The sequence below is a fragment of the Colossoma macropomum genome, unplaced genomic scaffold (genome assembly GCF_904425465.1).
Source record: "Colossoma macropomum unplaced genomic scaffold, Colossoma_macropomum, whole genome shotgun sequence".
Lineage (NCBI taxonomy): Eukaryota > Metazoa > Chordata > Actinopteri > Characiformes > Serrasalmidae > Colossoma > Colossoma macropomum.
The window spans coordinates 26840439-26852441 of NW_023494799.1; the positions used below are offsets into that span (position 1 = coordinate 26840439).

At 39.7% G+C, this 12003-nt stretch overlaps 1 protein-coding gene across 2 annotated transcripts in view; it reads left to right on the forward strand.

Moving 5' to 3' along the window:
* The window catches only part of strn (striatin, calmodulin binding protein), a 70902-nt gene extending 63135 nt beyond the window's left edge, over positions 1-7767 (forward strand). For both annotated transcript variants that reach the window (XM_036585915.1, XM_036585916.1), the window contains 6 exons: positions 508-629; positions 719-886; positions 1802-1948; positions 2478-2579; positions 3202-3288; positions 3427-7767. In XM_036585915.1, coding sequence (XP_036441808.1) covers positions 508-629; positions 719-886; positions 1802-1948; positions 2478-2579; positions 3202-3288; positions 3427-3596 — 796 coding nt within the window. In that variant the 3' untranslated portion in view covers positions 3597-7767. The remainder of the gene's footprint in view (positions 1-507; positions 630-718; positions 887-1801; positions 1949-2477; positions 2580-3201; positions 3289-3426) is intronic.
* The last annotated feature ends 4236 nt before the right edge of the window (positions 7768-12003 follow it).

Below are 12003 nucleotides of genomic sequence, written 5' to 3' on the forward strand. Positions count from 1 at the left end.
TTGAGCCAGTAGGCCACCTAAAGCTGCTCTATGTAAGATTTGGGGATTTGGACCACTGCATTGTTTATTCTGAAACCATCCCTCCCCTAACCGGACTATGATTGTTTCTAGTCGATATGTACCGATATGTTCTAGTCTAGACCTTTTTCTGACTGCGGTTGGTCCTAATCACCACATTTTTGTTCTGAGACCTTAGCACAGCCTTCACCAGTGCTAAGTGAGAAAGACGTTAACTGAGATTCTTTTTTTTAAGTATACTTGTGACAGTGTGTTTGGCGGTAGTTTGATTTTGTTTTTGTTGCATGAATTATACTGTCATCTTTACTCAACTCTGCACAGAATCACACTAAACAGACCTTTGAAAAGTTACTTGGTAAAATCCCAAGTGTCACAGAATGATAAAGCATAAGGCATTAATGCTTTAATACCTTTCCTTTGTCCACAAACACTTGACTGGAATGAAGCATTTGTTGTTTATTGTTGTTGACCCTCTCTTATCCTGTTTAGGGGTGCAGTTCTGTGTGTGGTAATGAGCAGTAATGGAGAACAGTGCTTCAGTGGGGGAGTGGATGCAACCATTCAAAGCTGGAACACTCCAAATCCCAACATTGACCCCTACGACTCTTATGGTATGCTGACTCGTAAGATTCACTCAGTGACTGTGTGAATATGATATACCTAAGCTTGATCCACTTACATCATCCTCTTTCTGTAATAGAGCCCTCTGTGCTGAGGGGGGCGCTGTGTGGTCACACCGATGCCGTGTGGGGTTTAGTGTACAGTTCGGCTCACCATCGGCTGCTGTCGTGCTCAGCGGATGGGACGGTGCGGCTGTGGAATGCTGCAGACACTTCGCCTGCTCTCGCTGTCTTTAACGAGAATAAAGGTAGTAACAAAGTGAAGATTCAGCCAAGATTTTTTTTTCCCTTGCTCTGAGTGCAAAGCTGTTAGTATGTAAGACTAGACATGGTTTCATATTGGGGACAGCCTTGAAAAATTGTGGGCTAAATGTGGGTTGAAATTAATTTATTATTATCCGAGTGAGAACAAACTGAGTATGAATGAAATTCATAAACAACACCTTGTGAAAGCAGAGCTCAAAGTAAGGGGGCGATGATGCATTTATCAACATTGTCCAAGCTTCCTGTCATTGGTTCATGGATGTAACATAAGTAAGCATCCTTGAAAAGGCCCCTCAAAAAACTCACATTAGAACACATTACATGCATTTAAACATTACCTCTGGAAAAACAGCTCCATAGGCCAATGATAGTGTTTTAACAGCTTGCTTATGTTATTGGTTACTTTAAATATTGAAAGAGCACTAGACTAGAGGACTTTGGAGGCTGGGTTAAGAGGGGGCTGGGTTATTTGTGGCTGATTTCGCCAGAATCCAGCACCAAGTGTTTAACCCCAGACATATATTCTCATTACAAGGTCATGTCTGGCTTCATTAGACATAAAAACGTGTCATGATTGACCAAACTGTAAGGGGACATAGTGATGGTACTTGTGGTGATGGTGGTTTTTTGATCATCATTTAAAGCTTACCTGTACTCTAAAACACATGTGGCAGGCCTCATTTATTTAAACACTACTTCTAGGCAGCTTCCACCAAAAGCTTCATGTTACATGAGTGTTGTAATGTGACTTAACAGCTTGATTATTTCACCCTGTTAACCTGCCTGTTTATTGACAGAGTATATCACAATACTGAAATGTTCCTGAGATGTAGTCTAGTGTGTCTTTCTCTAGGTTGCTGTCCCTCACTCTGGTGTATTTGTGTGTGTGTGTATGGTAGAATTGGGTATCCCCTCGTCTGTGGACTTAGTGTGCAGTGAGCCAGCTCATATGGTCACCGCCTTCAGCAATGGCAGGATGGGCATCTTTAACATGGAGACGCGGCAGCTGGTGCTGGAGCTGGAGTCCCAGACTGCAGGGGAACCAGGTACATTACAGCCACCAGATGTATCCTCACAAAACCACCCTGAAGACCAGTGAACTGTTTATTAGCTAAGTAAAGTTCACATACGGGGAATTTATTCTGGCAACAGAAAATACAAAATGCAGTCCAAATACATATACAGTGTAACAAGGACATACAAAAGTGATTTGAGTTCTTTTAGTGCCCCCTTGTGAAGAAGTTACTTACTGTACAGCTTGAGATGGAATAGGGGAGTAGCAGAAAATGGTTTAAGCAGCAGCCATAAAAATTTAAGATATCCATCGCAACTAATAGGCAAAATGTGTGTACAATTTAGGGCTGTTCCCACATAAGAAATTATTATCCTGATTTTTTACTAAAAGTCACCTAATTATTAATCGACCAACAAAACAATACCAAATGGACTCAAATAGGAAACGTCTACTTTTGTAGTAATAGTATTTTATTTACCAAGCATATGTATTTCTACTTTCACTCAACTACAGACTTCATTTACCTGGTGGTATCCCACTCCACCTTTTTTTTTTCTCAGATGCTCCTCATCAGATTAATAAGGTGCTGAGTCACCCGACACTGCCCATCACCATCACAGCACAGGAGGACCGCCACATTCGCTTCTTCGACAACAACACAGGTAACACCAACCCAGTCTGGAGCTCTTTCCCAAAAGCTCTGTACACCACGATCATCAGAAGATGGTACAAAGAATATGAACCCTGTCCAGCTCAATATTCTAATCTGGGAAGGTCTAAAGTGTCACGGTACTCCCAAAGTACATGCCCCCAATTTTAGTCATGTCCAATTCCACCTACTAGTTAGGACCCTGTCACACAATACCACCAGCACTAGGAGAGTGAAAGCACAGGGTTCCCCAGAGACCTGTAAAGCCACCGCATCTTTTCAAACTGCTGCTACGTCATTAGACAGCCACATGCGCTCGGAGGAAAGTGTCAACTGCCAGATCTGTTACGTCAGCCAGTAGACGTCTGTGCTGACTAGCATCGCGCTCTGTGATGGGGAAGAAGTTGGGGGGCATCCTACCCACCCAGAGAGTGAGGCCAGTTGTGCTCTCTTGGGCTGCCAGCCACGGATGGCTGTAGCATCACCGGGGATCGAACTCGCGATCTCCTGGTATACAGTATTTATAGTACTTTTCAAGTAGAATACTCACATCATCTTGAAAGGAATTATTAGCAGATTGAAGCAAATTAAGGTTTATTTTTATAAGTCTATGTAAAAACTCCTTCTGTCTTCAGGCAAACTGATTCACTCCATGGTGGCCCACCTGGATGCTGTGACTAGTCTAGCAGTGGACCCCAATGGGCTCTACCTGATGTCTGGTAGTAAGTATTCACTGCCTAATGCAGGTTTTGTCTCTTTTCTAATGTGTAGATGGAGTTCAGTCATGAACCTTGATAATAATTTTGTATCTTTCATATCATAAGGCCTCAGTTCTCTAACTGAAAAACTCGCACTCTCAGGTCACGACTGCTCCATCCGCCTGTGGAACATGGAGAGCAAGACGTGCATTCAGGAGTTCACAGCTCACCGGAAGAAGTTTGATGAGTCCATCAACGACGTGGCGTTCCACCCCACCAAGTGCTACATCGGCAGCGCCGGTGCCGACGCCCTCGCCAAAGTCTTCGTATGACCTCTGACCTCTGTTCCTTCCGTGGACCAGTAGGGGTTTGAGGCCTGACCGCAGACCCTAACAGGATGGGCAGGAGGTGCCTTTTAGATAGAGCTGAGAGTTCTTTTGGTGATATGCAAGCTGGACAAGGCGGTCTGGGTTGGAATTTTGGGAAGATGGTGGGTGGCAGGAAGAAATGAAAGGCACAGACTTCACTCCAGCCGTTTTACTCATGAACCCCTGGCTGAAATGCGTAACCCCTCATCCGGGCAGGCCTGGGTGTGTGATGTGGACAGAACTCTACAGTGCAGGATGATGGGAAAAAAACACCAAACATCACAAGTCTCCACCACCAGGGGGGGGCCCTTTGAGCTACTCCTTGTTTGTCAGCCTCACAGGAAGTTGGGTGCTTCCCACACTTTTTTTCCCTTCTTTTTTTTCTTCTTCTTCACCTTTTTGAAATGAGAGATCGTGAGAGAGCCGACATGATGGAAGAGTGCCACACTTCAGTTCCCAGTCCAGATAGCCTCTCTTATGTTCCCTCAGTTCAATGACGATGTGCCTTTGCTTCCAAATCTCTGTAAACAGCGGTAACTTTGTAGATCTCGGTTGGGTTCGGATTAGATGGAGTTATCCCTAGTTTATCACATTTATTTATGCAGAGGGCCCTGTTCTATAGCATACTGAACAAATACCAATCGTTTTGTTGTGCGGCAGTGTTGCGTTTTGATAGTTATTCCCAGATATTTCCATACTGGATTTGGAACCACGCTTTCTGCTTGCTGGATACTTAAAGTACCCAAGCTAAATGTCTCTAAATTTAGTCATCAAAAAATATTTCTTTACCCCATTTTCAGTCAGTACGCTCTTCTGAACACACATTTAAAGAGTTTCTCTGAGGTAGAGTTGGATATATTTTTTATACACCATCTTCAATGGTCATAATCCATAGTTCAGTTAAAGTTCAACCAGGGCTAGAGTTGTACATAGAATGACATTAAAGTAACTTATTTATTGATGGAACCATTACCAAATTTTCTCTGTGGCTTTACATCTAAATACGAATGATTTTTGTTTTTTATTGTACTGCGTTTATCCTCTAGTTTCTTAAGCACCTTTAACTTTAGCTAGTAAACCCCCAGATAGGTTTCTATACAGTATTTCTTCGAAGCATTAGGTTGTGATATCTAAGCTTGTTTTAGAAAAACTCAGTACTAAACCCGCCCTCTTTTCTGAGGAGGACGACCAACTGATCCAATAGAATTGTATGTTTATGCAACAGCTACAGTATAATCATTTTCTTTGCTGTTTTTTTGGGTTGCTACTGGGGGTTTTTTGTACATGGAGTACCTGAGACACCATCACTATTGTGTAATGCCAACATTGTAATGTTCCGACAAACTTAGAGAAGTGGTGAAGTCCAATGAAATCTGTTGTCATGTGATTAAATTTGCCTAGATTTAGATCAGTCGTATGAATGATGCTTATTGTGTTTTGGATTCCAACACAGTGGACAGCTAATGCACGAGCAGAGGTCATCTTGACCTCCCCCACTGTGTGTTTAAACAAACTTTGGACAAGTCGTACTAAAACTGCAGCGATAGCTTTTTATGGTTTTAAGGGACGATTTTATTGATTTTTTTTTATTTTTTTTTATTTATGTATGCCTTTTTTGTTTTCGTCAAACGGAATTAAGAACTTTGTCTTTAAGGAAGGACCTGCAGTCTGTACATGTTAGTGCTGGGTGGTCTTAAGTTTAAGCTAAAGCTAAAGTAAAGAATGATGGAAGCCAGAGAACAAAACTCTCCCTCTCTGAATCAATGCAACCTTTTTCAACCTTTTTGCACATACAGCTACACTCCTGCTTCAACCTACCTGGTGGGCTGGTTGGTTACACCTTCTGTATGTTTGGATATATATTTTATATATAATTGTTTGAAGCAAATACTAGGTTTTTTTTTTTTTATTTCCTTACTGTATGTTTGGCGACTGAGGTTGCAAATGGATCGTAACCCGGATTTGATGCAAGACGATATTTTTTAAGGATTTTTTTTTTCTGTCTGTGATTACTTGAAATGTAGGAGTGTTTCTCTGGGGGTGCCTGTAATATTCTCTTTACTGAATGGTGGAAGATTTGCCAGTCTTATCAAGAATTCTACATGCCTTTTAAAGTGATGACGCGAGCACTACAAAGCAAAAGGAGCGCGTGTTTATGTGTGTGTGGTCTCTTCATTTTCAGGTCATTAAATCTTGAGTTAATGGAATTTAAGGTGAATTTTTGCTACTTAACCAAATGGGGAATAATTTAGTAAAATTGGATTGGCAGAAATGGATGGAGAAAGTGACATATGTGTGCGATATACTGGTAAATATGTTTATCCTTTTGTTCTATCTTGGTGCATATTTGATTTTAGAAAGATAAGAGAAATTCAGTGTGTATAGTTTAAGTATTTACAAACAATCTATTTATGAATACAGTATACAGTGTATATTAAACTGCGAAAAGCTAACCAATGTTACCCAATGATGCGTGCTTTTAGTAGTGAACAGTCTTAACAGGACAACGCTGACGATTTGGCAAATAGTCTGCTGCTCCATTTTTTTGCCGTGTGATGAACATATGCAGACACTTTCTACACAAAGTTCTGATAAAGGACAAAAATGATCTCAGCAGCTTCTGCTGTGCACTGTGGAAGCATCAGCTGGAAGGCTATGGCGACCGGAAATATATCTGCGTTTATATGCGTAGTTTTATGACCCCTGCAGTGCACTGTATAGGGAGTAGGGAGCGTTTGAGATTCAGTCAAAGCCACTAAACAACAACAACTCTAACATGATGGCACACCTTATGTCTTGCCTTCAAAAAAGATAAAACTTGACATATTTTTTGAATATTCTGCACTGAATTTGTGGAAAGCCCATTTCCGCCCCTGGATTGAGATGCTAAGTCAATTATGACAGTAAGTCATTATGAGAAAGTCATAATTGTGAAAGTCTTAATTAAGAGGAAGTCATATTAAAAAGATTGAATCTCATTATTATGAGATACTAAGTCATAATTATGAGAAAGTAACATCTTCCTTATGAAATGCTGTCATAATTTTGAGATGCTATGTCATAATTATGGATACTAAGTCATATTTATGACATGCTAAATCATAATTGTAAGATGCTAAGTCATAATTTTAAGATGCTTTGTCATAATTATGGATATATTATGGTCATATTATTATGGATAGTATATGGATAGTATTGTGGAAGTCATAATTATGGAAAGCTCTCTTTATTATGACTTGTTAATGGCTGTATTATTTTATTCCAGTGGCAGAAACAGAATCATATCTAAACCTACTGTAAATAAAATTCTAATTCAAAACGAACAAAGGTGAGACTAACTCATTTAAACTGGACCTTTTAGCAGCTGTAGCAAAGTGATGTGTCTGTCGTAGTAGATCAGCGGTCTCTGCTGCCATCATTGCTTCAGGGCCCTAATAGCACAGAGGAACCCCATGATCTACATGTTTCTGTTTTTCCTGACTTAACTCGCCTTACTCAGCTCCTCAGGTTAGCAGGCACAAACAAGCTTTGGGCTTGGAACCACTGTCATACCTTAATACTGACTTAAATCAATGTCTGCATAATTAAGTGCTTGAGATGTGAACAAAGTCATCAGAGTGGTTTGATGTGAAATGGTTCATTTTAGAGAAACTGACTCTGATTTCTTTACAGTGGTGGTGATGGGAACCAGGGGTCACCATGTCTACAACACAAATGTAGCCATTTTTATTTACTATCCAAAACCAGCAGTGAATCTACACATGTCTTCTGAGTTGTTATATGTAATGTTGCTGATGGTAAATTAATGGAAAATCTGGAAAAAAATTTTATCTTTGGGGACTATTTTGCCTTATAACGCCTGCATGTATTCTTCCACAATGAATAGATTAAAGTAAACAGATTAACAAGACAAACAAGATTAGGCCAAAACTTTATCACAAAGTTATCATAAAACAGTGCCTCAGAAATCAGGCAGTATATTCATAACCAATTCATGCAATAACTTTGTATGGTAGCTTTTAGAGGTGGACTTTCCTATCACCACCACTGTGAACAATGCTGACTAATCATTTAGTTATGCTGAAATTTTGAAAAATTGGTGGCGCTCCCCTTTTACTAGTGGGGAGAAATCTCACAAAAAAAGCCAGACACATTTATAGTTTTCTGCATGCCAAACTAATGAAGCAGAGTTATTTGTCAGACGTCCGAGTTGTCCTGAGTTGTCTTTGATTCATGAGGTTGTGTAGTGCCCCCTGCTGGTCAGAGATGGGAACTGATTAGCTGACCTAAAAAGGGTTCAAATGAAAGGAGAGCCGCACTTAGCCCTGGATCAACATTTACCAAGTGACTGAGCCGCCAGGTGCAGTGATTGTCAGGATCGAAAGGCTTAGATCCTAAATCAACACTAATTCTGTCACATGCTAAATTCTTGCTGTACTTTGGTAGTTACTGAGTATGTTAAAGGAAAACCTAAGCATTTTTCAACCTTAATATCTGCTACATATGTAGCATACAGTCAGTTCCCACAGACAATAATAATAATAGACTTGTACTTAGTAAATGAGGAGAAAAGCGTATAGAAGCCAGTGGGCAGATGCGAAAGCTGAAGCAACTGCCCATTGACTTCAATTATAAGGAGATTCAAGTAAACAAGTTTTTTCTGAGTACAGAGAAAAGGATTAAACATATTGTTTGTTGTAATCAATCCTGCAGTACAGATGCTACAGATTTCAATCAGATTGAAAAACACTGGAGTATTCCTTTTACTAATAGGCCCATAATGGGAGCTCTGGACACTTTAGTCTATAAAAAGCAGCGTCGTTTTGACAGAGTGATCTTTGGTCACCAGACTAAATTAGCATGATTTCCAGCCTCAGTCATGTCTCGAGTGAAGTGTCTGATGATTTCAGTCCAGCACTCCATGACTGTGTATATGAGCCATTGATTAGTATGAATATTTTTAGGTTGTTGGGTTTTACAGAGGGTTTAAACACCAATACACCTTGACCGAGAGTGGCTTCGCGTTTGCATGCCATCACTACAGACGTACAGGGTTTCAATGTAACAGTTCAAGCTATGGATTTTATTTCCTTCCTGTAAAGAATCGACATGGGGTTTCTGACCCATGGTTGTGTAGAGAGTACAGAAGAGCAAACAGATTGGAGATATATGTTCATTCTCTTGTACATACTTTATTATTGATATTATAGTTTATTCTTTTTCATGTTGTATTTTCTTTTTTTCAGATGGAAGACATTTATCAATATAATACAATAATAAAAGAGAATGTTGTATTTCACATTGGTGTGGACTAAAACACAGCACACAAAGTGGCTTTATTGTTTCAATCCTGTTGAAGGTCAAATACATTCTTGAAAAGCCCATACAGTGGTCAGCTATAGCATTAACACCACCCCCTTGTTTCTACACTCACTGTCCAGTTTTTAGCTCCACTTACTCATATAGGAGCACTTTGTAGTTCTTACAGACTGTAGTCCATCTGTTTCCTGTGGGGGTCCTGACCTTTGAAGAACATGGTGAAAGAGGGGCTAACAAAAATGCAAAGAAAAAGATGGACTACAGTCTGTAGTTGTAGAACTACGAAGTGCTCCTGTATGGTGAGTGGAGCTGATAAAATGGATGGTGAATGTAGAAACAAGGAGGCTGATTGGTGAATAAGCTGCATATGGCATGACTCTGTGGCACTATTTCTGCAATTATTTGTTTGTGCCACCAGAGGGCGACCTATGTCAGTTTTAATTCTAGAAATGAACAAGAGGGATTCAGACACCTCGGAAACCTGATGCTCAGTTATGCGCATGTGAAATGAGATGAGCACTTTTTGTGTTATGTTCTTTTGCTCTATATGTCATAATATAGCATGTAGATATGTTTTTCCCCATGAGTTGCGATGGTCTCCATGAGGAAAAGCTCCGAGCGCAGTGCTCATCTCATTAACTGATTCACAGTTACTGAGTAAATCTCATTTACTTCATTAAAGATGCTTCATTGACCGCTTTCATCAAGTCAAATGGCCTGAACCCAGAAAGATGCTGTCCCTGTGTGTAAATGATCATAATGACTAATATCACATGCTCAAATGAATTAAGTAAGAAACTGAAACCGTTTCAGATGTTCTAGTGAGAGAATGAGGGACCTTATGGAAAAACAGCTATGAGCTCTGTGCACTTTTATACCTACCATATTAAAACTCTAGTTTAATATATTAACACTATCATCTGTAACTGTAAACTTTACTTGCCTAACCTAAAAATCAGGGACATGGTGTCATTGATGTGATGCAAAACCTATGTCAGTACTAATAGCGCCCCTTTGTGGACAATATTCAGTCTGCTAAACACGAGTCAGTGAATTAGATGGTTACCTATTTACTTTGTCAGTTATTTAGATGGTTATTTAGTCAGTAACTTCGTTGGATATTTAGTTGCGTAGTTTGTTGCTTAGTTACTCAGTTGGTTACCTCGGTAGTTAGTTAAGATGGAGTGTGTTGCCCGGAAGTGTCAATGAACAACTGTCATAGTTAAATGATAGAGAGACTATAATTTTGAACACTCTCTCTCCACCGTTACCATGATGGTTGCTCAAGGGTGCTTTCAGGAAACACAGTCCAGGTTACTAAGTTAGTTTGTTACTTAGTTTGTTGGTTGGTTAGTTGGTTACTTAGTTAGTTGGTTACTTAGTTAATTATCTGGCTAGTTAGTTACTTAGTTAACTAGTTAGCTGGTTGGTTAATTAGCTGGTTACTAATTAATTAGTTATCTGGTTAGTTTCTTAGTTAAATAGTTGGCTCGTTAGTTATTTAACTGGTTAGCTGGTTACTTTGTTGATTACTTGGTTAATTAGCTGGTTAGTTAGTTGGTTACTTGGTTAAGTAGTTAGCTGGTCAGTTAGTTGGTTACTTGGTTAATTAGTTAGCTGGTTAGTTTGTGACTTGCTTACTTAATTAGTTGGCTGGTTCGTTACTTAGTTAATTAGCTAGTTAGTTTGTTAATTGTTAGTTAATTAGTTGGCTGCTCAGTTAATTAGTTAACTGGTTAGTGTGCTAATTGGTTACCAAGTTATTTAGTTAGTTGATTCCTTAGTTGGATAATGTTAGTTAGTTAGCTGGTTAGTTTGCTAATTGGTTACTTAATTAAGTTAGCTGGTCAGTCAGTCAGTCAGTCAGTCAGTGACAAGCCAGGTACATGAGGTGTTTTGCATTTAATAAAATGAAATGACAAAAAGTAACCCTCCTATCACCTGATGCTACCATGCTGGGATGGTGAAGGCTAACATGTGCTTCCTCTGAGACGCATGAAGCGCCGCCACATCTTATTGAGCTGCAGCTAACACAAGATCATTGGACAGCTCAGCGTGCTTGGAGGAGAACACACTGCCCAAAAAACAGCCTGTTTAAGGACTAAAGACCAATGTACTTGGTGAAACTTGGTGGGCTTCAGGGGAGGAAAGGTAAATTCTAAATGAAATGTAGGATATTTTGAGGTTTTTTTCCAAGTCAATCTGGAACATTTCTATTGGTCCATTCATCATGAAATTTTCACACAGTCTAGCAGCTGCTGAGTGAAAATGAGGTAGAAAAAAAAATGGAGATGTATAGTTCTGAATATGACACTGATATATGATTCTTATGTGTAATAACTAAGAGATAATCAGGATGTTCTCTGATAGGCCAAAGAGATTAATGCTCTGAGTCATGATGGCAGTAAATTTGCCATCTCGTGATGATTTAGTTAAGTGTTTTCTCAGTAGTGCTCAAAAATGCTCCTTTGGTTTTGCTGTAATGCTTATTTCTTTCCATTAAGTACACTGTACTGTAGGACTGTGCTCATAAAGCTACGTAGCACCTACATAAGCTTATCATGACAGTCAACGTAAACCTACATAAACATTTATAAAGGCTTATTCAGAGAGGTGTCATCTGTCATAAAGGCTGCTTTTGTTAACTCAGATAACACTTTTCTGAGACCTTGGTTTGTCAGGACTCTTCTTTGGGAGAACTGACACAGCATGTTACAACAATAATGATCTGCAGCTTATCTAAGAGAGAGGAGATCACATTACATTGCTTAATTCCTTTGTTTGATCTGTGAGCTGTGCAAGTATTTAAGTCATAAAAGGTCTGTACTTATGCAGATCTTCTGTGAGCCAACTTGACCAAATAGCCATTATTAATGATTAACTGACATTTTGGGGCCAATGAGAAACATCCTCCTCCCGAGCCCCTAAGTCCCATGTGTCAAACCCAAGGCCCACGGGCCAAATCAGGCCTGCGACACAATCCTATCCGCCCTATTTTAATTTTTATTAATATTAGCTTGTTTCACAATGCGCTGCACCACAATCCCCAGCA